Genomic DNA, 26,385 nt, shown 5'->3' with positions numbered 1-26,385 from the left:
GAGCCAGCGCTGATTGGTCGAGTTCCGTACTCTGGCCAATCAGCACTGGCCAATGCATTTCTATGGGGAAAAGTTAGCTTGCGAAAATCGCAAACTGACAGGGATTTCCATGAAATAAAGTGACTTTTATGCCCCCAGACATGCTTCCCCTGCTGTCCCAGTGTCATTCCAGGGTGTTGGTATCATTTCCTGGGGTGTCATAGTGGACTTGGTGACCCTCCAGACACGAATTTGGGTTTCCCCCTTAACGAGTTTATGTTCCCCATAGACTATAATGGGGTTCGAAACCCATTCGAACACTCGAACAGTGAGCGGCTGTTCGAATCGAATTTCGAACCTCGAACATTTTAGTGTTCGCTCATCTCTATCAATTAATAATACCGCCTTGTGCACAGTATTGTGTTACAGCTCTATACAGGAACCTTGTTTTTCATGCTACATGTCCATATGTTGAGTGATCCCTTTGGAAATACTGAGACAAGTGGACAGCCCCTGCTTCAGAATAGATCTTGATGTCATGGCAAGTCAGCTACTATTATTATGATGTATTTCCCTAGTAGATAAATACAGGTGCTGAATGACTGCACCTTCCCCAATAGGTATCATTCATAGAATATTATTATTCGTACTCCATCTTCTCTTTATCCTCCCTTAATACATATTCCTTGCTTTAAAAGAAGAATATTCACTAATATGAAAAACAAATGAAAGAATAAATAAGATTCATGGTAGAAGACAGAGATCTATTCCTTGCTCCCCTCCCCTTTACTCTACAAGACTAATGATGTGATCTTTGTCACTTTTAACTTCTATATTTTACTGAGGGTAGGGCTTGTAGCATTACTCACTGACACTTCCAGCACCACCGCAGCCGACAAAATAAAACTAAATTCTATCCATTAAGAGTTTTTTGTATTTACTTGGGTAATTGATGAAGCTCCGTAATAACAATCATTTACATAGTTACCCAGGTAGCGGATGGCTGTGATGACCCAGAGGATCTTTTTCTGCCTGGTTACCATCATCACTTTTTGATTTAAGAAGCTGCAATAAATTCAGTTTTTTTGCTCACTATCTGAAAGCCGAATCTCTGCTCACTAGATGCATGCGATCAAAATACTGCCCATTGTAGTGGGTAATGGTTGCACAATATTGTAGGAAATACCCCACAACGTGGTGAAGTCACTGGCATGGATGGAGCAGGGTTTTGGGCATATGCAACAACAAGGACATGTGTGCTTACCTTCAATCTGAAACCTATGCACCTCTACCATCTTGTTTAGCTAAGAAGCTGAGGGTGGGGTGCTAGTTTTTCCTGCTTTTTCAGGGATCAATAATGAATTCAAGATTTTTTGATAAGTAGAAGATTTGTACGTGGTAAGCAGTAGATTCTACAACTTCCCTGAAGTGTAAATTATTTATAGGGGCTTGCGGTAAGTATGAAGTCCAGCCAAATCCACTTTCATTAAAATCTTGCCTTTATTAAATCAATAAATTAAAAATGTAGACATAGGGATGGTACAGACATAAACCAAGGTGGTAGACCACAGTAGCAAACCACGCAAAAAGAGCTGACGCGTTTCGAAACTACCGTTGATTATGGAGGAAGCCATCTTGTCATAGATGTTTTAGGCATGCTCTATAATGTTATGTGTATGTTCTATAATATGTACAGAGGTTCCTATGCTAGGAGGGAAAAAGGAGAGCTGTGACCATCTCAAGTTGCCAACAGTATACCTTGTTATCTATGATGTTAATGAGAGGATTGTGACCTTGCCATATTATATACATACAATTCTTGAAGATGGTGTCTACAGAATAGTGTCAGTCTATTTTGGAGACTCAATGGGCATTTGCATAACATTATCCACCCTCAATATTAACACATTCTAAAATTCAGCCCCTGGCCACTGATCCTGGAGATCAAGATTTCTTTACACCATATACATGACATACATCTTGTCCAGAAAGATAAACTGTATATGGGATTTCTGTGGACTTTTTCCATTTTTAAATATCCTTTCATTCAGTCATGTTTTCATATCAGACCCCTCAATATTCAGTTTCCAATCTACGTTACCCTGTGTTATCTGCTCTCCCTGAAAATTTGGATGCTCCCCTCTCTATTCAGTCATCTGCTGTGTACAACTTTCTCTTCCTCTATGCGGCTGAGAGAAGAAAGGGAAAGAGCAAACACAGCCAGGAAACGTGTGCTATCAGACCTATTCACAAACAGCAGGATAACCAGCTATATAAAGCATTTCTACAGACTCTACAGACGGTTTAGAACAATAAAACATGATTGTGGACGTGTTCATAGCTGTAAATGATGTAATATAAGTTACTACCATTAGTTACATAGCAATATCTCTATGATCCTGGCAACTCTTTAATACATTTTGGCTTGCTAATATTTTATAATATTGCATTCAGTTTTATAGACACAAGTAGAGAAAACTATCAGACTTTCTATGGAATATAGATGCAAATTGACGTGCATGCAGAGATTAGTAGCTTCTAGGCAGATCGGCAACTATTCTACTAAATCAATTAATGAATTGTATCTTTATGAAGCTATTTAATGAGATAAGTCTTGCTGGTATTTGAATACAAATTGCTATTAGCAAGAAGTATTTTTCGTTGTCTGAGATTATACATTTTATATACATTTGATTGCCATTGATGGTGGGGATAGGAAATGTTCTTGTCCTGGTGACAAGTGACAACACTGAAAGCTAGGTGCCTGGTAATAACAATTAGGAGGCCCATTGTAATTGTGTGATTGTGTATGTTTTTTATCTTTAACTACCAGAGAGATAGATACAAAGGCTGATCAGTCAATAGATAGATAAATATCAGATAGATAGATAGATAGATAGATAGATAGATAGATAGATAGATAGATAGATAGATATTCAAATAAAAGTTTATTCATGTTCTATGAAGAGAATGTATCAAGGTATGTGTCCACACACAAAAATGGGTTTTTGTGATGGGATGATCCAATTAATACAGACCAAAAGGGTTTCTCTGTGTAGAATATATAGACTAAGCATGTGGCATTTCTATGTGTATGAACTCTTAGTAGGAAAAAGAGACATATTGGATTTAACAAACTTTGCGATTCTGATTAGATATTTTTACAATGCCTCCTGTAAATTCAGTCAAATCTTTTTGAAAAACCCTGAAGGTTCTCCAGACTTTCTCAGTGATGTACTTTGTCAGGATTGGTTGCCAATAGATATGATGAGGAATGCAGGAACTTTCAATTGTTTGGAACTTGTCAGAAACCCAGCTATAAAGCTTCCTTATTGTAGGCATGTTATAAAGCAGTAATACTACACATATGAGAAGATAATTCCATCTATTGGCAACCAAACAAGACAAAAGATTGTCACCTGTACGATTGTTTGAAAAAATCTTTAATACTCTCAAAAATGTTTACTCATATTTGTAAAAATGTTTGGCTTTTACTTGTCTACAATGAAACTCTATGGTACTAGAAGAGATAAAACTTTGTACTCCTCTATCTTTGGCAGTCCAATAGTGTTGAGTGGAGTAACATAAGATGTGAAGAACTACCACTCCATTCAATGTAGGGGACACACGACTTCTGTTTTTGTGATCAGTGGAGGACTCATTCATGAAACATCCAGTGATCACAAAGTTATCCCCTATTCTGTAGATAGGAGTTGTTTGTGGGATAAACCTGTTAAATGATATAAGTACAAGGGTTTTGAAAATTCAGACTCTTTTGGGAACTTGTCACTGTAGTACTGTCTGCGAGGCTGAAAAGAAAGAATTGGATATTCTATACGTACCATTTGGTTTAAGAATAAAACATAGCGATAAGGTAAGGAAAAGACTTTAGAGTGAGACTTAGTTTTGAGCACAGATAAATTTATTCTATTTTTGGATCATTGCTTATTTAAAGGTATTGATAGCCACAGAACACTGTTGTACAGCTATGACCACCATATATGTGATTGTTTTCAGTGTACAGCTTCTATATTACAGCTTTCTACTACGTTGTTACAATTCCTACATGCAGCAGCTGATTCTGACATAATATGACAGGCGGTTGACACATGGTCATTAATCCTATAGCCTGTCTTTTGATTTTTCTTATTCAAGTGCATAGTTTCACCCCTTTTCCATTGAATTGCAGTCTCCACACTTTTGTCCATTCTGTCACTTCAGCAAACTGACTAGACATGTGTTAACTCTATCATAACTTTAATACTTAGCTGTGAACCTCATTGTAACTTCGCTTTCTGCAGCATGATAACTTTCTGTGCCATATTATCCTACCTCAGAAGACAGCAAAAGCCACTGAAAACCTATTGAAAGAACTGACTTTAAGTCTCTGTTCCACAGTGTTTTTAACGCATTATGAGTCATGTTAACTTTTGCTGTATTTATACATCTCATTTACTCACGGTTAAAAATATGAAGTAAGGTTTAAGAAAAAAGAAATCTGTAAAACTGTAATATTAGAATATTAGGATACATAGGACAATCCAGCTACCGCATTTCTGCCACAACAAAACTTCTTGTAATGGGGTGCACTTTTTGCAGCAGCGATCTTTGAGGAATTGCAACAGGTCCTAAACTGCCCAGACTGAAACCCATAAACTGACTCCAGCCAAAACTTCATCCACTTTGCTGATACCGTACAACACAACAGGGGTGCATACATCCCTTGTGGACAGAGCTTTGAGATGATAGCAGGTAGCAGACCTTTCCCACACAGGCAGGATGCTATCCACTGATAAAACAAGAAAAAAAAATCTACATTTAGATTACCCCCGAAATGTACCACTTACCCTCTTGCAGTGCCACCTGCTACCACCACCTTAAGCCCTGAATATTGACAATCTGCTTATTGCATAAACCGTCGTATCAACAGAAATCATATCAGATTGTGTGCAAAGTGCATTAACTTAGAATGAAATGGTAAAGAAGCAAAGGTTACTATGTGAAAATATAAAAAGCTCATCCATAAGAAGAATACCTCTGCTTTCTTAGCATGAAGATTTGTTAATTTAATGATTTTTGCTTCCAGGGCAGCAACAGGCTGTTCAATCTCTTCTACCGCCTTCACCAGCTCCTCTTTCATTTTGTTGTAGTCTTTCTGTTTTTGCTGCTTTTCTGCTATAATTGCATTTATTCTTGCCTGTTAATATAAAATAAATGCATAATAAAGGTAAAATATGACCGAATGAACAAAAGGTTGCTTGGGTAACTTTTAAGATCTATTTTAATCTCTGGCACTTGGCTCATCCAACTTATATATGTGCTTGTTGTAGGACCCCTTACTAGCTGACACTTCTACAATAAACTCAATTCTCTATTGAATAAGTTTCCATCTTAAAAAGGTTGTTCAGCTCTCTTTTATTCGTGACATCAGAAGGTACATGACACTCAGGGCCCCTGCTGGTCTACTGTTTAAAGGGGCTGCTGCACTCATGCAAGGGCCGTGACCCCTTTACTTGTTATATTGCATGTCATTTGTTTCATAGCACCTGTGAAATGTAACAACAGCCCTGTCCCATTCATTTCTATGGAATGAGGCTGTAATCTCACTGAGCAGCTACTACGAAACAGATGGCATGCAAAGAAAATAGGTGGCCCCAGCGGTTATTTAAAACCCTAAGTGTCGGACATTCACTGATCTCTTACTGATAAGAATAGTATGAGAGACTGAAGGGTGTGGTCTGGGAAGACAGGTATGTCCCAGACAGGCAGCTAAAGGGTGTTTGGTAAAAACTCACACCAGGGAGGTCAGCTGACTAATCAAGGCCTGATAACAGTCTGAGTGTGAAGACTAGGAGTGTGGCACCATACTGACAGAGCTGACCTGTCCAGACCTCCAAAACAGGTACTGTGCCACCTGTTGTTATTGCCAAGGTGGGAGACTGGTAGCCAGTCTCCTGTATAGTCAGGGAAAAGTTTCCTTACGTTTAAGTTAGTTTCTCAGCCGAGAAGGGTTTTGTTTTGTTTATCCTGTGGCTTTGCAAAAGCAGTGTATGCGTTACATGTGAATAAAGCCTAAACTTGTGTGCAATCCAATGTCTGTGTCCCTGTTTCCTGCACTGCTACAAGCATCTACCTGAGCGATTCCCCATAATAGGTATAAAAGAACTAGACAACCACTTTAAAGCGTAGCTTCTGTTATAAACAACTTGACAAGTATATTTGAATATTAGAAACTTTATAATATATCTTATTGTGGAAACCTACTTCCTTTTCCACTAACTAGTGCCAGAAATCTTAGTTCAGCTGCTATTGCTTTATGGTTACAATACCAACCTGTGAAGCTTCTGCAGTCTTCAGGGCTCTCCTAAGATGATCCAATAATCAGCTGAGGAGGGATATTTAAACCCTGTTCCTGCTCATCCAGGTGCCTTCTATTTAGTTGTACTTTTGTAAGGCTTCCATACATTGGTCGTTCATTTGAACACTATTATTGACTGTGTTACTGGAAAACCGCTTACCTTCTGATTTTGGCTCTGACATACTTCTCGGACTGACTTTTGGCTTGGACATTTTAATTTTTTTTCTCATTCATCCCGTAGTTTTGATCTACCTTGTGAGTTTATAGTGGGTTAAGATAAGACTTTAGTTTGTGGAGCATTTCTTTCTTATACTAGTTTATTTAGTGACAACCTGGGCCCCAAATTCAGCACAAGTCCATCTGGCTTTGCAGCTGGCACTGGTGAAGACATTTGGGTACCAGTGATCTATCTCTCAGCACTGTGTGAGATTTAAACAGCTTGTTCTACTGCTCTCTGATGTCAGCCAGATCCTGCAATTTCCGATTTTTGCTACAGAGATAGCAGAGTTCACTCTAGCGTCGGTGTCCGACAGCTAGTGTCCGAAGCTAATGTTCGCGCAAAATGTTGCGCGGACATTAGCATCTAACACTAGCTGTGTCCATTACATTTTGCATTGATTTATATGGGACATCATGTGCATTCTTTACAGTCCGTGTCTGTCCTTAAGTGTCCGTTCACAAAGATGTCCTATTTTTCAAGCAGACAGCAAAAACCTACATGTAGGGTATGTATATATATTGACTGCCGATTTCCGTCTCCTGTCCATTTTCTCGGGCAGAAGACAGAAACCTGCAAAGTGGAGACTGGGCGCAGGTGTGAACCCGCCCTAAATGAAACCAGTGAAGAAGTTCTAGAACTGGAGTTTGATTTCTAGTCCTGAATTTCTTTATGTAATATGTACTTGTACTGTAACCACTCGCACATATCCTGGTTCTATTGTATAAGGATGCATCTGCCATGTTTAATCTGCTGTGAGTGATAACTTATAATAGGATCTTACCTGTGTCAATTGTGCCACTTTCACTTCTTCAATAACTTGTTTCCTCAATGTATCAGTCAGGTTCTTGAGAAACAAAGATACATAAATTACAATAAGATTTTGGAGACGATACAGGAAATATACTGCAAGCACCAGGAAGAATTAATGGCTATGTACAGTGGCAACCAATTTTCTTTTATTGCTCCAACGTGTATAAAATATAAAATGAAGCAACATTGCAAATAGCCTTGAATAAAAAACCCCCTCCATATTACAAATTAGTCTATGTCAAGTAGCTTTTGCTTTCTTTGGATGAACTTGGCTTTTATAAGGCATTGTTCACCCTGGCATTGAGGCTTCCAAAAATACAATAAAGCAGCCATGGGAGGCTAATGGATTGTACAGACATATAATGGGGTCTGTCAGGCTTCCACTGGGGTCTCAGTATTTTGACAAGAAAAAGTGTTAAACAGACTAATGTTAATCTTGATGACAAAAAGTAGCAGAAACCCTAATGGAAAGAGCATAATGTCAGTGTGAACACTCTTCAATAATTGAGCTTGATGGACATTTTTAACCAAAGACACAATGTCAATTGATAAATATACTAGTGTAACATTCCTGTTTATTCCATGCCTGTATACACAAAGTACTATGTGTTTTCAGCTAAAGTAATATTTGGGTATAGGTTTATGTTATCTTTGATTTGCACTGAAAATATATATAGCATCAAATACAATCCTATTCTTGATATAAGAAGAGTTCAGTCTGGTCCAATGTGTTACAGAGCACTGCCACCTTGTGGAATATTAGATAACAACAGCTTAGCATTGTGATGTGGCAAGGGCAAAACATAACAAGTAAAGACAAGTTGTTTTCCCTTACAAAAAGACCAAGTAAAGTTGGTAAATTTACTAGAACTTCTTCTTAGCTTTCTTGGAAAGATGGATGAAACTAACATGTCTGCCCTTACAGCTGCCACACAAATCACTGCTGCTTTTGGGAATCTGCGTAGTTACTGGGTGTTGGGGAAAAACGGGTTACAAAAAATCTTCAAGGATAGTATCATGTAGACCATATTGTTTAATGCATACAGCAACCTGCACTGAGCTTTTGGGGCATGGGCTCCACAAGACCTATGAAAGTGTTCTGTGGTATCTGGCACCAAGACAATAGCATCCGGTCCTACAGGTTCTGGAATGGCACCTCTGTGGATTACACTTGTTTTTTCAGCACAACCCACAGATGCTCAATCGGATTGAGATCTGAGGAATTTACCATTGCGATTGCTTGGAAAGTTTGTACTGTAAATGTCAAAGTAACATTCACATGAATGCTAGGGACCAATGTTTTCAAACAGAACTTTACCCAGATCTTGACACTGCAGGCTTGCCTTCGTCTTGTATGTATCTTGGTACTATCTCTTCCCCAGGTAAGTAATGCACACAAACCTGGCTGTGCACATGATGTATAAAAATGTGTCACTCATCCATTCTTCTGTGGTCCAGTATGTTTGCTTACATACCTCTTATAGGAGCTTTCAGTAGTGGACAAAATCAGCAAGGGCACTCTGACCCCCGAACAGAAACCTATACGCATTAAAAAGTGGTTAGCTAAGAAACTACATGGACTCCATAGAATATAATGGGGTCCGTGTGGTCTCTGCGTAGTGTCCACACCAATCATGCGGAGACAAAAGTGATGCTTGCAGTACTTTTCTCTTCATATGATTCATGCGGACACCATGCGGAAAACACACGGACCCTAATATAGTTTATGGGGTCTGAGTGGTTTCTTAGCTAACCACTTTTTATTGCGTATAGGTATCCGTTCAGGGGGGTCCCCAATCTGACTTCCCGAATAGAATACCAAACGCAGATGTGAACCAGGCCATAGCCAGAACAAATTTTTTTAACAGTCTGCTATGTAGCAGCTCTTCTGTTGAACTGGACGAAAAGTAACTGGCCTTTACTCTCCATATGCATCATTAAGCCATTTCACCAGTTGTCCTTCCTTGGATCACTTTTGGTAGGTGCTAACTAGTGGATACTAACAACACCCAACAAGATTTGCTCTACTGAAAATGTGACTTAGTCGTCTAGTCATCACAATTTGACCCTTGACAAAGTTGCTCAATTCTGTACGCTTGGCCATTTTTTTTTTTTTTTTCATTTGTTTTTATCAAGACTTTTTTTTAATCACTTTTTATTTCAATTTACATTGTTCTCTGTGCGGCTGTTATATTTTAGTAGTTTGGACATTTTCGGATCTGCTGATACCAATTATGTTGTTTTTGTTCTTTAGTTTTTCTGTAAACTAGGAAAAGTTGAGCGTTTTGAATTTTTTAATATTTTAGTTTTATACAGTTATAGGAACATTATTTAACATATTTTACTTAGATGTTTAATCCCCTTGGGCAGTAGCTCTCAACCTGCAGTATGCGTACCCTTGGGAAGGTGCCCTGTTATCCCCAGGGGTATACACCGCAGTGAGAGTCATTCCCTCATAATGGTAGTTTGTGAGGTTTACCACCCCCACACCACTATTATATTCTGAGCTCCCTTCAGACCCTAATTAGCAGAAGCCCAGGGGAGGTGAATAATCATAACAAAGAGGGTGACTCACCTTCCCTGAGCTCCGGCACAGATCTTGGTTCTCTTTGGCCTCTTCCAGCCTAAGCAGACTGAGGACCTTGGTATCCAGTGGTAAGTAATCAATGCAGCTTAACACTCGCTCCTTAAACATCACTAACCTGGAGGGGGTCGCACTGTGAGGGCCATTTTATTATATGTGGCGAGCTCTCCCTAAAAAAATACCTGGGCAATTCATTTAACCGTATAAACCCCCACTCCACTTGTGTACAATTCTGGTCTTCTGGTCTTCTGATAAAAGCATACTTCTATATTGTTTTTGCTGTAGAAAGTTTCATGAGGGAGATTTCTTAATCTCCCGACACTTTTGCACCAGTCTTAATATAAGACCAGCTGGCAGCAGTTACACCAGAGTTATTAAGAGTCTGTGACCTTTTAATACTTCTGGTGCATCATGGGAGCTCCTGTGCGCCAGAACTGAAATTAATACCATCCAGGGACTAGTGTGGATTTCAGCTACCGTGTTTCCCTGAAAATAAGACAGTGTCTTATATTATTTTTTTCTCCTAAAGATGCGCTAGGTCTTATTTTCAGGGGACGTCTTATTTTTCTATGAACAAGAATTTACATTCATATCTCAAAACAAAAGGATCTGGAACTAGTCATCACAACTGTCAGGATCTCTCACAAATTGACGCTGCCAATCACACATCAATTTTTCCGGTCATCAGGGGGCGCTAACCACTATAGTTGCTTAAACACATTGACATCTTCCGCCCCCTGCCCACCCCTCTATATGCTAACCAGTTTGGATTAAAGTTTGCTATAGCAGCTTGTCCCAGCTCACCTGTGCATACCGGTACAGCGGCGGCAGGCCTCTCCCAGCTCTCCTGTACAAGCAGGGACATCGGAGGCGGCAGCAGGAGTGACGTCTCCCTGCTCACATGTGCATACCTCTGCTGGGATAGGATAGAGGCTTCTTCCAGCTCACCCAGGCACAGTGGTCCTCGGAGACAGCAGCAGATGTCTCCCACACAAGTTAAGACCTATCTAAATGATCTGCTAATGTATGGCGTGGGGGAGCTGTAGCAATGACTGCTGCTAGGTCTTATTTTCAGGGGAGACCTTATATTTCTAAGCTTGGAAAAAAAAAATTGCACTGGGTCTTATTTTCAGGAGATGTCTTATTTTTGGGGAAACAGTTTTCTAGCTCGCCTTCATTCCCATCCCACTCACTTTTATTAAAAATGGAGAGCTGGTGTGAAAATGGAGAAATTGGCACATTTTTTAATGCTCCGGGAGTTTGATAAAAAAAAAAAAGTGGCAAGTTTGTGCTGGAAAACTAGTGTGAACAGTTTAGTAAATTCCTTCCTTCAAGTTTTCAAACATCATGTATATTGAGGATAATAACGAATAGTTAATAAATAATTGTCTGTATACCTTTAGACGAGATTCCTCTTTAGATGACCGGTCTTGCAGTTCTGATAATTTTTTCTTGGATGCTGCATGGCTGACAGACATGTGAGAGAGTTCTTTAGTTGCATTATTAGTCTCCTCTTCATTTCTCAGATGACTTTTCTGCATGCGTTTGATGTCTGATTCAAGTTTACTCCTCATCTTATGACTATAATAATGAAAAACAAAGTCAATGCTCGGTTTCCTGTTATGACCAGCAAAATACAGTTCTCTCAGACAGTGACCTACAAAGATGATTGTGACTCGGCATATTAATTACAGAAAATAATAAATGAAACACAGAGGTGAAGGTTGTAGGATGGCGCAATATAATCAGATTGTGGCTAGAACGCAGCAGCAGCTTATGGAACGTATACACATTACTGATACATTCAATAATAACAATTCTCTCTGTATCCGAGGATCAAACCCGACTGCCCTCATACTTCTGTAGAATATTAATGTGGCATAAACAATCACTATTACATACATGCTAGCATTATTCTCTTCTGACAAGTTGTTAATGTGGTCAGAAATTGTGCAATGTGGTCAAAAACTTCATGCTATGTTGGGTGTTTTTAAACCCTTGCATGTTCTAGCTTGTGGTTTTGTTGCAGAACTGTCACATTTTTTAACCGCACTGGCACACAGTTATTCCCAGCTAGACCCCATACTTAAAATGAAAACTACTGATCACTACGAAAACAAAATCTAATATGTAAATACAAAACACAAGTTGTATATCTCCTGTACTTCTGTGTTTGTAAGTGCAGTAGACAAAGAGTATACAGTCATATCTACCAGCTTTCAAAGGACAGGAAGAGGGGCAAAATGTGCGGCTTATGTAGCACACCACTGTAAATTTAGCTCCATCCACTTCTAACTTGACTTCGACCATTCATTTTTCATTGTGCTCCCCAAACAGTATAATGCTCCCCCACTGTCACCCTGATATTATATCCACAGTATAAGGGTTAGTTCACACGTTGCCTGTCCGCGCGGGTTTTGACACAGAGAGAGCCGCCGCGAGCCGCGGCTCTCTCTGGTCAAAACCTGCCTGCCGCGTCAAAACCTGCCTGCCATCGCGGTCGCGGCTTTTCCCTCCTATGTCGGCTCAAATGAATGAGCCGACATAGGAGGGTGCTGCCCTCCTGGAAGCCGCGGCCCAGCGCGCCACGGCTTCCGCCTGAAGTTGGGACATGTTGCTTCTTTTCTCCGCTAGCAGCAGCCCGCCGCTAGCGGAAAAAAAGAAGCCCGGCGGTCTTCATAGACCACCATTGTAAAGGGGCGGATTTTGAAGCGAAATCCGCTGTCAAAATCCGCCCCTTTGCCCACGTGTGAACGAGCCCTTAAGTCTCTCCTTGTGCACTCACGGTTTAATGTTCCCCTCCACCAGCCCCAGCTGCAATACCACTCTCCAGCTGCTCCATAGTTTAATGTTCCCCTCCAGTTACCTCCAGTGTGATGTTCCCCTCCAGCTGCCCCCAGTTTAATGTCCTGCTATAGCTCCCCCTCCCGGTTTAATGTCCCCCTCCAGTTGCCCCCAGTTTAATGCCCCCTCCATCTGCCCCCACAGTTTAAGGTCTCCTCCATCTGACCCCAGTTTAATGTCCTTCTTCATCTGCCCCCACAGTTTAATGCCCACTCTATCTTCCCCCAAAGTTTAATGTGCCCCACATATACCTCTACCTCCCAGTTTAATGTCCTTCTTCATATGCCCCCCCCAGTGTAATGTCATCCTCATATGCCCACCCAATTTATTGCTCCCACTCCATCTTCCCCCCACTTTAATCTCCCCCTCATATGCTTCCTCAGTTCATCTGAACCCACAGTTTAATGCCCCTCTTCATGTGCCAAAGTTTAAAGGGGTTGGCCACTTTCAGACCAATATTGGCAAACTAATGTACAATAAAAAGATATACAATTTTCCAGTATACTTTCTGTATCAATTCCTCACAGTTTTCTAGATTTCGGCTTGCTGTCATTCATTTTGCTTACATCTAGAGGATAAAACTCTGACCATGGTCATGTGATTTACGGTCCATGGTCATGTGATTTACGGTCCATGGTTATGTGATGAGGACACAGGTGCACAGCTGATTACCAGGCAGATGTCTGATCATTGTGCTGTGACTATAACGAGCAGCACCTGTGTGCTCATCACATGACCATGGTCAGACTTTTATCTTCTAGAAGTAACAGAATGAATGACAGCAAGCAGAGATCTAGAAAACCGGGAGGAATTGATACAGAAAGTATATTGGAAAATTGTGTATCTTTTTATTGTACATTTGTTTGTCAATATTGGTCTGAAAGTGGCCAACCCCTTTAACATAAAAAACACAGATACTCACCTCTCCTCGCTTCCCTGCTGCGCAGTCTCTTGTCCCAGAGAATTCAGGGAGTTGCAGTCAAGATGTGAATAACGTCATCACATCGCACTTACAGATCCTGAAGCCAGAGCACACAGGGAGGACAGTGGTGAAGCAGGGAATGTCCGCTCCTGCTTCACCACTGTATTCAACTCATCTGCGTCCTCTCCAGATGCAGATGAGTTAAATCTGGGACATACCTCCCACCGACTGGTACCATGGGAAAGAACCCGTAACTCGGTATGATACAGTGTATGGTAAATGAATCTCTAAAAATATAATATTTTTTAACTTTACCAAGTACCTTTCATGTCCTCAGAGATGTGTGGTGTTATATATGTCAGTCTTCCCAGGGTTAGAGATATCAATGCCGTTAGTTTTGGCACCAATATCTCTCCACTGTCAGAAAGGCGAGCCTTGCAGCGGTATTATATACCTTTCTAGCGTACTATAATACTGTACATCTCTGAAGACTTGAAATGTCCATGCTTATTATATTTCCAAGGGTTCAACATCCAGAACTCTGACAGATCAACTGCTCCAGGACAGTGCATTTCCAAATAACATTTACATGCTGGGAACTTTTGTATTCTAACTACCTTATGTGAGGGATAATTTGCTTACCTCTTACTGTATAAGTGTCAGTCTAGGACAAGTCTGCTGTATAGTTATGAGGGGTCGGACTAACACTGTTTTAAAAGCACACTGATGAAGAGTGTATACTGACTGCCTAGTAGCATACCGGGGCTCTGACATGTCAGTATCAGCTAAAGCTGCGTGTTCAGTATCCCAGCTATCCTCTCCCCCACTCAATCCCAAGGAGCATAGTGTTATGCTTGTACGGGTCCTTCTGAATCACCATCTGATGAGTTCTGGGCACATGTTTAGAAAGAGGCTTTATTTTAATTCTTCCTCCTAACAATTTTTAGACTAAAATTGACCAACTGGATGTCCCCGATTGGTAGGGATATGTCATTAATAGACACTGCGCTGGAGCCAACAGATGTAATTCCAAAGACTTTATTGAAGAAACGTAACAACACAATGCTTACATTAGCGTTTTGGTGCAAACAGGAACCTGACAGAGCAAGCCCTGACTGGCAGGGGCCGGGGCTTACAGGAGAGTGAGAGACGCTAATGTAAGCATTGTGCTGGTACGTTTCTTCAATAAAGTCTTTTGAATTACATCTGTTGGCTCTAGCGCAGTGTCTATTAAGGACATATCCCTACCAATCGGGACGTCCAGTTGGTCAATATTAGTCTATTGTTTCCTCCTACCATTGGGAGTGCATAGAAAACTGCTGCAGACCATCCTACTCGATTCCACTTGAAGTTTGGTCTCCTCCCTTGGAGACCCTTCACTGAAATCTGGACCATACCAATATTGTACTGTTCCATGCACTTCCTGTATAATACTTCCTAACAATTTTTGGAAGGTTGAAATAGTCCTCTTTGTTACTTTGCCTTTTAACTAAGAGCATGATGATGATATAGACCCTAACATTTACTGCAGCAGATTATAAATCTGCTGTACGAGACCTCCATAAGCAGACACTACACACCATATAGTGAGTTCAATACTTACTACTATAGACGAACGATTTCAGTACAATAAATTCTTCACAAGAACATTACTAAGTCCTCTCCCCACTTGGTTTATTCCTAGAGGGTCCTTACTCTGCATGGATTCATTTCTTGGACTGATCCATTGACTTGGCTGTCAATCCTTTTTACAACCATGAAAAACTGAACCATTGATTTCTATTGGGTCCATGTATCCATCCAAATGGACAAATATAGAACATGTTCATTTTTAAAATTGCCCATTTTTTCAGTCAATTAAAAGAATGGACGTGCAAATACACTCATTCATTCTCACTGCTTATAAAATGGCCATGTGATAGCTGTTAAAAATAGACAACGGACCCAACAGAAATCAATGGGTCCAGTTTTAATTTACTATCATCTGAATAAGCCCTGAAAAAGACAGTTTAAATGTTACTAAATCCACCATGATCATAATATAAAGAGCTATAGTCACACTGTTATCTGTAACTGAGGACTCTCCAAGCTCATTCTGCTGCTCTGATGTTTAAATGTCCATTTATTTCACCCTGTCTCTGCTCTTTTGTGCATATTTTTTTAATACATCTATACATTTTATATATATATATATTTTTTTTTTTTGCTTACAGTAGGGGGCTATATCCTGCAATCTTCCGATCGCTGATATACTGTAATAGACCTACATTAGGTCCCCAGCTGCCATAATGATTCACTGACACCCACGATTGCAGCACGGGGGGAGGGGAGGTCACACACTGACAGGCTCCTTACGTCACGGCCACTATTGAGAGTAGCAACTAAAGAGAAAATTCGTGAAATCTGATCTATCTTCTTGCACTGCAGCAAGGTGATGTACAATATGGCTGACACTGGCTGCTGATTTTGCTTGCTCGGCTTCAGCAAGTGGTGACTATCACTGCATCATATATGTACGGCATTAAGCACCAGTGCACTGAGCCACATATGTACAGCGCAGAACATTAAGGGCTAGCTGATTGGTGATGAGACTTCATCCTTTAAAGTGTAACAAAACTTTTAAATAAATTTTGATTTTCTGGCAGTAATTGTGTCATTAATAAATTTTGGAGTATGAAACTCTTTCCCTTGCTTCCCTATTGAGAGCTGTTCCTGCTAACTGTGTACTATGTACAGGCTTGTGTGTAATGAGGAAAAATTGAGAAGGGGGTCGCCACTTCAAATTGTTATATCTCTGGCATTATTAACCGCAAAAATTTTGCTTCTAGTTTTGTCTGAAAGAGGAGATTCTCATCTTTCATATGCATGCTATATTATTTCCAGAGATATCACTGTTGGAAAACATACTCGGGATTAGGATATTTATATGCAGCTGCACCCAGTCCGGAATGTGTGTTTCAACTTATGATATATCTGGAAATAATATATTAGTATTATATGAAAAATGAGAATCTCCTCTTTCATATAACTGCTATGACAATTTATGCCCTATACTGTCAGATGGGAGGTCCTTGTCTTTCTTGCCCAGCCTAGGACCGCCCACCTGACAGTAGAGAGCATAATTGTGCTAAACTAACTAACTAAATGATAGCTCGGGAATGGTAGGGGCTACAGAAAAAATCCAAATGCACAGGAATCAGTGGAGAGACATCTATTAAAAGATTCAATGAGTCAAAATTGGTGGAGGTGGTGATACAGTGTTGGCCAAAAGTATTGGCACCCCTGCAATTCTGTCAGATAATACTCATTTTCTTCCAGAAAATGATTGCAATCACAAATTCTTTTATATTATTATCTTCATTTAATTTGTCTTCAATGGAAAACCACAAAAAGAATTGTCAAAAAGCCAAATTGGATATAATTCCACACCAAACATAAAAAAAGGGTGGCACTGTTTGAAAAATCATGTGATGCTTCTCTAATTTGTGTAATTAACAGCACCTGTTACTTACCTGAGGCACCTAACAGGTGGTGGCAATAACTAAATCACACTTGCAGCCAGTTGAAATGGATTAAAGTTGACTCAACCTCTGTCCTTTGTCCTTGTGTGTACCACATTGAGCATGGAGAAAAGAAAGAAGACCAAAGAACTGTCTGAGGACTTGAGAAGCAAAATTGTGAGGAAGCATGAGCAATCTCAAGGCTACAAGTCCATCTCCAAAGACGTGAATGTTCCTGTGTCTACCGTGTGCAGTGTCATCAAGAAGTTTAAAGCCCATGGCTAACCTCCCTAGATGTGGACGGAAAAGAAAAATTGACGAGAGATTTCAACGCAAGATTGTGTGGATGGTGGCTAAAGAACATCGAATAACATCCAAACAAGTTCAAGATGCCCTGCAGTCCGAGGGTACAACAGTGTCACCCCGTACTATCCATCGGCATCTGAATGAAAAGGGACTGTATGGTAGGATACCCAGGAAGACCCCACTTCTTACCCAGAGACATAAAAAAAGCCAGGCTGGATTTTGCCAAAACTTACCTGAGAAAGCCAAAAACATTTTGGAAGAATGTTCTCTGGTCAGATGAGACAAAAGTAGAGGTTTTTGGGAAAAGGCATCAACATAGAGTTTACAGGTAAAAAAAAGAGGCCTTCAAAGAAAAGAACACGGTCCCTACAGTCAAACATGGCGTAGGTTCCCTGATGTTTTGGGGTTGCTTTGCTGCCTCTGGCACTGGACTGCTTGACCGTGTGCATGGCATTATGAAGTCTGAAGACTACCAACAAATTTTGCACACACAATGTATGGGGCAAGAGATTGGCAGAGCTGCATAAATGAAATACTGTGCTAAAAAAGCGAACTGCCACAACCAATTTTACACAAAAATATGACAAATTTTATTTAAATACATGTTTAAAAAGTTATATCCAAAGAAAGAAATAAAGAAATGGGGTGGTACAACCATACAAAAACATGAAGGTCTAATGAAATGATATTGCATTTATAAAAAGTATATGTCACTCCTATTGTATATGTATAACAGCATGTGCAACATCCATTAGTTTTGGAGTGCATATACCAAAATTTAACTTAGTGCATAAATGATGTTTTACCTATGGGAAGACCCCCATGTGATAAACGCGCCCCAAATTTTGCAGCATAATGTAGGGCCCAGTGTGAGAATGCTGGGTCTCCCTCAGAGGTCATGGGTCTTCCAGCAGGACAATGACCCAAAACACACTTCAACAAACACTAGAAAATGGTTTGAGAGAAAGCACTGGAGACTTCTAAAGTGGCCAGCAATGAGTCCAGACCTGAATCCCATAGAACAACTGTGGAGAGATCTTTTGATGGCAGTTTGGAGAAGGCCCCCTTCACATCTCAGGGACCTGGAGCAGTTTGCCAAAGAAGAATGGTGTAAAATTCCAGCAGAGCCTTGTAAGAAACTCATTGATGGTTACCGGAAGCGGTTGTTCGAAGTTATTTTGTCTAAAGGTTGTGCTACCAAGTATTAGGCTGAGGGTGCCAATACTTTTGTCCGGCCCATTTTTGGAGTTTTGTGTAAAATGATCAATGATTTGACTTTTTTTTCATTCTCTTTTGTGTAAGCAAAATAAATGAAGATATTAATACCAAAGAGATTGTGCTTGCAATCATTTTCTGGAAGAACATGAGTATCATCTGACAGAATTGCAGGGGTGCCAACACTTTTGGCCAACTCTATAGGTCCTCCTTAATCATCCGATGGTTATATAGTTAACATAAAACACAGGCAGCCATCTCTTGTAAAGTAACTTGAATATGTTATTACAACTGGTCAAAAGTCACTTCTCAAATGCATACTGAGAAATCATTACTTAACCTGTTTGCAGTTTTTATTGACATGTCCTCGTTTTCCAGCTCCAGGGTCTTGTTTTCATATTCTAAGCCTCTTAGTGCATGAAGTTTTTTATGAAGCTTCTGCTCCAAATTAGATAACTGAGCCTGGAAATCTGACTCCTAAAATGAAAAAGGGAAAATCATGTAACGACGGCTCTCTCAGAGGTGTGTGGCTTAAAAATTTGCTCAGTATGTAAAAATAGGTCAGCATACTATAGGATCCTGTTGATGTGGTCATTAGTGAACCCTCTGCCATATCTGATAGGCTTTAATTTTATGTATGTACCCATACTGTCCATTTGAAGCAGTAGCAAGAACAGGGGCATGAATTAGCGGTAATTGCATGCACCCACCAATTGCCAGCTGGCACCTCTATGGTTTCTATTGCTTCAAATAGAAAGTGCCAGTAAATCCCAGCAATTAGCACAGAGCGGATTCGGCTGGTACACACCGTCTAAGGACAGCCTTAGGGCAGCTTGTTATTGGAATAGGTGAACTCTCCAACCAGCCGAAATTACACAAAAATGTGGTGCAAGTTGGTTAATCGGAGCAGTCAGAAATATAGATAAGGCTTTTCCTAACTCTACAGCTGCTACATGCAGATGAAACCCTAGAGGTCCATTCACACGGAGGAAAATGGTGAGGAAATTGGTGTGCAATTTCAGCCCTGACAAAAAGCCTCCCATTGACTTCATTGGGTTCCTTTTTCTGCTAGCTTTTTCTGCTAGCTTTTTCTGCTAGCAGAAAAAGGAACCCATTGAAGTCAATGGAAGGCTTTTTTTCAGCGCTGAAATTCCACACCAATGTCCTCACCATTTTCCTCTGTGTGAATGGATCCTTATTGCTGTACTTACATAACTTATGTTGCAGTGCATGTATTTATTGTTCTTGTGTGATGTGTGTCCTCTGTCTTTGTGATATGTTGGCTGTCCATGACCAATGTGTGTACAGAATTATTTGTTGTACATAATGGGGTTATTCGGGTTATTAAAATTCAGGGCCTTAGGATAGACAATTTAAGATTGGTAGGAGTCCATCTCCTGACAGCCTGCGGATCTGCTATTTGAAGGGGCTGAGGTGCTATTTTTTATTTTCCCCTGGTGCGGTCCCTTACCCAGTCACTGCCAATGGGTCTGCAGTGTGTAAACAAGGGAATACAACACTGCCCTCAGTAGTGTCCCCACCATACATTGATGGCCTGTACAAAGGATGGGCCATCAGTGTTAACATCTTAGAATATAACTTTGCAGATATATGGCAGTTTTGAGGCAAACGCATTTCTGCTGGCATCAGAACTGAAATTTCCCAGCATTCTTTTATAAATTTATGTCGGGGCAGAGATGACAAGTTATTTGCCGAAATTCCCATGAAGATAAGCATATGGAATGCCAAACATACTGAATGCTCTGAGAGAGACGCACCATAAACTTATACATGTATTTGTTAGAATATTATACAATTACCAAAACTTTAGCTTCTTGAGAAAGTTTAGAATAGATATTTGATAGGTCTTTGTATTTCTTTTCTCCATCATCTAGCTCATACTTTAAGTCATTTACCTAAAAGGAAGAAGAAAGATGCAGAGATTATTTATAACTATGATAATCTGCGATGGTGACAATAACAAGTATAATATCATATGAAACATAAAACTACATCATCTCATAGGCAGGAAGGATGAGCTTGTGGCAAACCGTGAGTTTTATGTCCAGCAATAAGGCTCTTAAATGCAACCAAAAGGGTATAAGAGAGATGTGCAAGAGAAAGACAACATGCCCAGCTTCAAAGATGCAATATAATTATAACCAGGGACATTTGCTATTTATGTTCTTAAATGGGACTCTACCTCCTTTGAATTTTATATTTCCAACCTTTTGTGGAGAGAGCCGCACTGGCAGCTTGGCACCATTGACGCTATGTACATTTTTTCTTTGTGCAAATAATTTTATTTATGTTCTACTGTTTCACTGTGTACTTTTTATACATTGTACATTCCTTATTTACTTTGTACATTGAGAGAAAAAAATCCCAAAAAACGTTTGTAAAAAAAAATCCAAAATAAATTATATATATATACTAAGCCCTATATGAGGCTCACAATCTACATTAAAAAGAAAAAGAAAAAATTTCAGGTGATCCAACAAACCCTATAGGTGTACCCATGTCCTCTTCTGGACAATGCCATGCCCTCTATGAGTGTGTCCATGTTCCTTTCTGGTGAGGTGGGTTAAAAATTGTGCTGGTCACCCCTCTTTTTCATATTTGACCAGCATATAAAGTGCCAGAGTCACATATAAAATGCTCCCAGGAGCTTTGTCTATTCTTCCAGGACTCCTGGAGGCCATTCCTTTTTCTTGAAGCCTCTCAGACATTCTGAGAGAGTTGACAAGTATAACTTTTCAGGATATGCTTCCATGTGTACACACAGTAACTACCGCCGTAGCAGCAGAGGCAGCTGCCACAGGACCCAGGACACTAGGGGTCCGGCGACAGCCGCTACCACTGGGTTTTTTTTGCTTTTTTTTTTAATAGGCCGTTACACTCCAGCCGGTAATGGGCCCTATATACTTACCGATCCTGGCAGTGGCCAGGATCGGTAGGTGACGACGTGGGCCCCACAAGTACTATTATACTCGGTGGTCTTTTCGGACCCCCGAGTATAACGATCGGAGGCTGGGGAGAGGTAAGATAACATAAAAAACTGTGCTACTTACCTCTCCAGACTCCGGGGAGGCTTCGGCCTACCTGCGTGACGCCATATGACCCGCAACGCAGGGCCCCGGTCACATGACGTCCCAGAAGATGTCCGACAGTGACGAAGAATGCAGGGGAATAGGGAGATAGGTAAGTAACAGTAGTTTGTTGTTTGTATCCCTCTGGGTCTCCGATTATTATACTCTGGGGTCTGAAAAGACCCCAGAGTATAATAATTGTTCATGTGTGTCCACAATGGGACATAATATTGTGTACTGGGGCCAGTATGGGGACATAATACTGTGTACTGGGGCCAGTATGGGGACATAATACTGTGTACTGGGGCCAGTATAGGGACATAATACTGTGTACTGGGGCCAGTATGGGGACATAATACTGTGTACTGGGGCCACTATGGGACATAATACTGTGTACTGGGGCCACTATGGGACATAATACTGTGTACTGGGGCCACTATGGGACATAATATTGTGTACTGGGGCCAGTATGGGGACATAATACTGTGTACTGGGGCCAGTATGGGGACATAATACTGTGTACTGGGGCCAGTATAGGGACATAATACTGTGTACTGGGGCCAGTATGGGGACATAATACTGTGTACTGGGGCCACTATGGGACATAATACTGTGTACTGGGGCCACTATGGGACATAATACTGTGTACTGGGGCCACTATGGGACATAATACTGTGTACTGGGGCCACTATGGGACATAATACTGTGTACTGGGGCCACTATGGGACATAATACTGTGTACTGGGGCGAGTATGGAGACATAATACTGTGTACTGGGGCCAATATAGGATATTATAGTGCACAGAAATGAGCGGGGGGGAAGGGGGCGGCATTAGGGGTCAGTTGGTCAAAAGTTCGCCACGAGGCCATTCCTAGTTATGCCACTGTGTATACATGACTACTCGCGGTCATCATATGACTTATATTCTGCAGTTTATTTTAGATAGTGAGCAGTATGAAACAAGAATCTAGGCAGGCTGGGGTGAGGACACCCCAATCATGAGACTTAGTATAACTTATGCTATAAAACTGGTGTGAGTTATACCATATATTTTCACCAGTTCCTGACTGGTATAGATTTCAGTTTTGATGCACTTACATACACATGAATTATTAACCTCTTAGTATTTCTGGCACCTCTCGTATTTTAACCTTTCTACAAATATCAGAGGATGAATTAAGACAGGCGGAAGAAACAGAATAAATTCCCCACCACTGACTACATCCATGTATAACTGACCTGGTCTTTCACTCTGCATGAAGCCAATACTATACTGTACACACCATGCACATCTTTTGGTTCAAGACAGATTGTGATGGTAGGGAGAAAACTTTGTTTAGAAAGCATAAATTTGTTTAACTCAGCTGAAAAGTTATCTTTTCCCTCGTAAAGCTCTAAAAAGGTCCACTGTGAAGTGGAAATGATTGCTTACTGGATGTAATGCCTCTTGTTCTGTGCCCTAATTTAAATGAGTTCCCAGTCACAGAAGATGCTGCGGCTGCTTTTTATCCTTCACAGCCAGATGATATAAAACTTAAGCCGATCACTTGTAACTTCCATCTCGCCTTATTAAGGTACTAAACACGTCTTGGGTTACTGAAATTGCTTTCAACCCTGCACTTATCATATGTTCTTCCACATATGCATTATACAGCAGTTTACTATGTAATATGCTGGCACAAACAAAAGTAATGCAGTAAATAGCAGCATTCATTCTGTTAGCTCGCACTGATTAACTCGCCCTCAGAGAGTCGTTCTGCCATTAACAATGACAATGGGAAGATACCCCCAGACAATCCACACATAAAGGGCTCTATATTAAGTATATTTGGCTTCCGTGACATTGAAACATTGAATGAATTAACAGGTTGGCTTTTAATTACAATGGTCAATACATGCACCAGATAGAGGAAATATTCAGACTGAAGTGTATGGGAGTCTGTGTCAGGGCGGTAACTAACAATGCAGCACTGTATAGGAGACAAAGGACTTTTGGCAGATTTGTCTCTTAGCTGGTCGCACTTTTGGCAGACATAATATTCTTTGTGCAAAACTACTTCTATTTATTAAAAAAGGGATACATGAATGTGTAAAGGGGTCAGTCTTTAACAAGACTGGCCCTGTCAGTTGTATCTTCTAGGGCTGCACAAGAGGATGATGTAACACAGCCACCAAAATATGTGTTTACTCCAGGTATGAAGCAAAAGGCTTGGTGGTTACACGGATTTTTACAAAAGGCAACACACTTAGAGGTTACTGACTACTGACAATCACTTAGCGAGGGAACAGGCTCCACAGTTACATGTTTTCTTGTTATAAGGTTCACTCCTTACAAATAACTCTATCAGATAATCCCCACTTGTGACTGCTAGTAGCATCAGCACACAGACCAATGCTAGCCAACCAGTGCACTTGTACTCTGTAGTACACCTCAGCAGTCTAAGGCTGCTCTTCATGACAGTAAGTTTAGTCCACAAATGGTCCGCAATTGTGGCTTCTCAATTGCAGACCATTTGTGGACACATTGTACGGCCTCTTATACCACTGGATATTTTATCCATTGTGTGCCATGGAACTGAGAGCGACAGTAGTGAACTGCTGCAAGTGACATGCGAAATTTTCAGCGCGTTGCTGCAATGGACGATCTGATGAAGGGGTGGCACTCATAGAGTACCAAAAATACCCCGAAACGTGTAATCTTTTACAATAAATGTACTCTTGTCTACATATCAGTGTGTCGATATCTATCTACACTGAGGGAGCGCGTGGCTGGTTTATACATTGAGGAATCCTTTCTCCACTATGCAAATTTGAGAAGTTAGTGACTATTCAAACAGTAAGTGGTGCTCAGTCATACAGGATCATATGCCTGTCACTTTAAGAGGGTATTCACCACTTATGAGCGCTCTACGTCAGTGATGAGACAAGGAGAGGCATGTATATAAAGCTTCCAATTGACTTTATTGTGTAGATACTGAGTCTGCCACTGACACATATGACCTCCCATGTCACTTACCAATTCAGAAAGTACATCCTGAGAACCCAAAAGTCATTACTATGAATGCATTTTTTTGGGAGTTACTGTAAAGCTAGGTTCTCACAAGAATGCATTGAGAGTCCTGGAATTCATGTAAATATTCTTTCTGTATTGGCAAGTAATGTGGGAAGTTACATGTGCCAGCCATGGATACACTATATACACAATAAAGTGAATTTTAAGTTTACCATACACATTATACAATTATAACTCTCATTTAGAAATTGGGGCGGCAAAAAACAATTGTTGGCGTACTTCTTTAAAGACATGTTCTTATAACTACGGTACTTTTACGGCAGACTGCATCCTGGTAAGTCTCACTAGAGGTGCCCAAAAACTGTAAAAAACTGCTAAAGTTCCATTAATATAAATATTCTTCAACTAGAACCCTATCTGCCACATGATGGAGGGACAAACTAAATTAACCATGGGTCTTTTCCTTTACAAAGTTAATGTTATTTCAACAAGTCTGTAGAAACGCAGAACAGAATTTATATTTATTTACAGCTAATATAAAATTATCAATCCAAAACTCAAATTTAATGCTTGAAGGGAAGTTCATTCCGTTGAGCTATGCACTTAAATTAGTAGTCGGCAGTCATTCTGTTTCTTTTTTTTTTTCACAACAGATTGCGGGACTGAATTTACATGAAACATTACCATTTAAACAGTATCACTACCAGAACTGTAGCTTGAGTAAATCACAGAGATTATACATCGGACATTCAGCGTGTTTCATTAGCGTATACTGGCGTGTAAAGAGATTAAAGTAATCCCTGGTATGTCAGTAAACAAGTCCGAGAAGGCCATTTGTGGTTTTGGGAATATGGTAGCGCTATGATCAATCATTATGTGCTCTACACACCTCTGTTTATGGATAAATAACCAAAATTTTAGAATGACCTGAAAAAAAATCACCTTGAAAAATATCCAAGATTTCCAATTGTTTATTTAATTGGGAGTGACATGATAAAAACTGTGATGTGAACAAATAGTGTCAGTCTATAGCGTACATAGGTAAATGTCTAAATGTTTCCCCACATATTTTTGGGTGTTGTAATAAAGAGTGTTTCGCCTAAACAGCAGATTGTTAGACAATGTCAGTAGAGTACTAAAAAGTACTGCCAGCAGTGTGTCATCTCAGAAATAATTCAGCATAATGTCTTACTTTACGAAGCTATACATGATGATGATAACATTTTGGTTTCCTGGTTTTACTAAGGGGAGTTCATTACCGTTACTCACCTCACCCGGCTCCAGCGGCAGTAAGAGTCTGCGGCTACAGCGGCAGTAAGAGTCTGCGGCTCCAGCTGACCACTGCATCTGGTTGCAAGCCAGCCAGACCGTTCATCCTTCAATCCTGCCTTCAGGCGTGACCATGCTGGATCCAGTTGCAGCTCTCATCTACATCAAAGAAGCTTGACAGAGGAACGATTTCTTGTTCAGGAATATCAATCACATGTCTGTGAATGGGGGCTATTGGCATGAGTGACATTTTAACAGTCCATTATCATGGACTG

The 26,385-nt window shown here is 40.4% G+C and overlaps 1 protein-coding gene across 1 annotated transcript in view; it reads right to left on the bottom strand.

The window, feature by feature from the left end:
- The window catches only part of CCDC178 (coiled-coil domain containing 178), a 217,979-nt gene that overhangs the window by 170,693 nt on the left and 20,901 nt on the right, over window positions 1–26,385 (bottom strand). The window contains exons 9-13 of the mRNA XM_075270518.1: window positions 20,559–20,654; window positions 19,079–19,215; window positions 11,349–11,532; window positions 7,339–7,401; window positions 5,015–5,176 (exon numbers count right to left, since the gene is read on the bottom strand). Of these exons, the coding sequence (XP_075126619.1) occupies window positions 5,015–5,176; window positions 7,339–7,401; window positions 11,349–11,532; window positions 19,079–19,215; window positions 20,559–20,654 (642 nt within the window). The remainder of the gene's footprint in view (window positions 1–5,014; window positions 5,177–7,338; window positions 7,402–11,348; window positions 11,533–19,078; window positions 19,216–20,558; window positions 20,655–26,385) is intronic.

The sequence above is a fragment of the Leptodactylus fuscus genome, chromosome 4 (genome assembly GCF_031893055.1).
Source record: "Leptodactylus fuscus isolate aLepFus1 chromosome 4, aLepFus1.hap2, whole genome shotgun sequence".
NCBI lineage: Eukaryota > Metazoa > Chordata > Amphibia > Anura > Leptodactylidae > Leptodactylus > Leptodactylus fuscus.
Note: the sequence above shows the minus strand (reverse complement) of the source record. Positions and strands in the feature narration are given on the sequence as shown.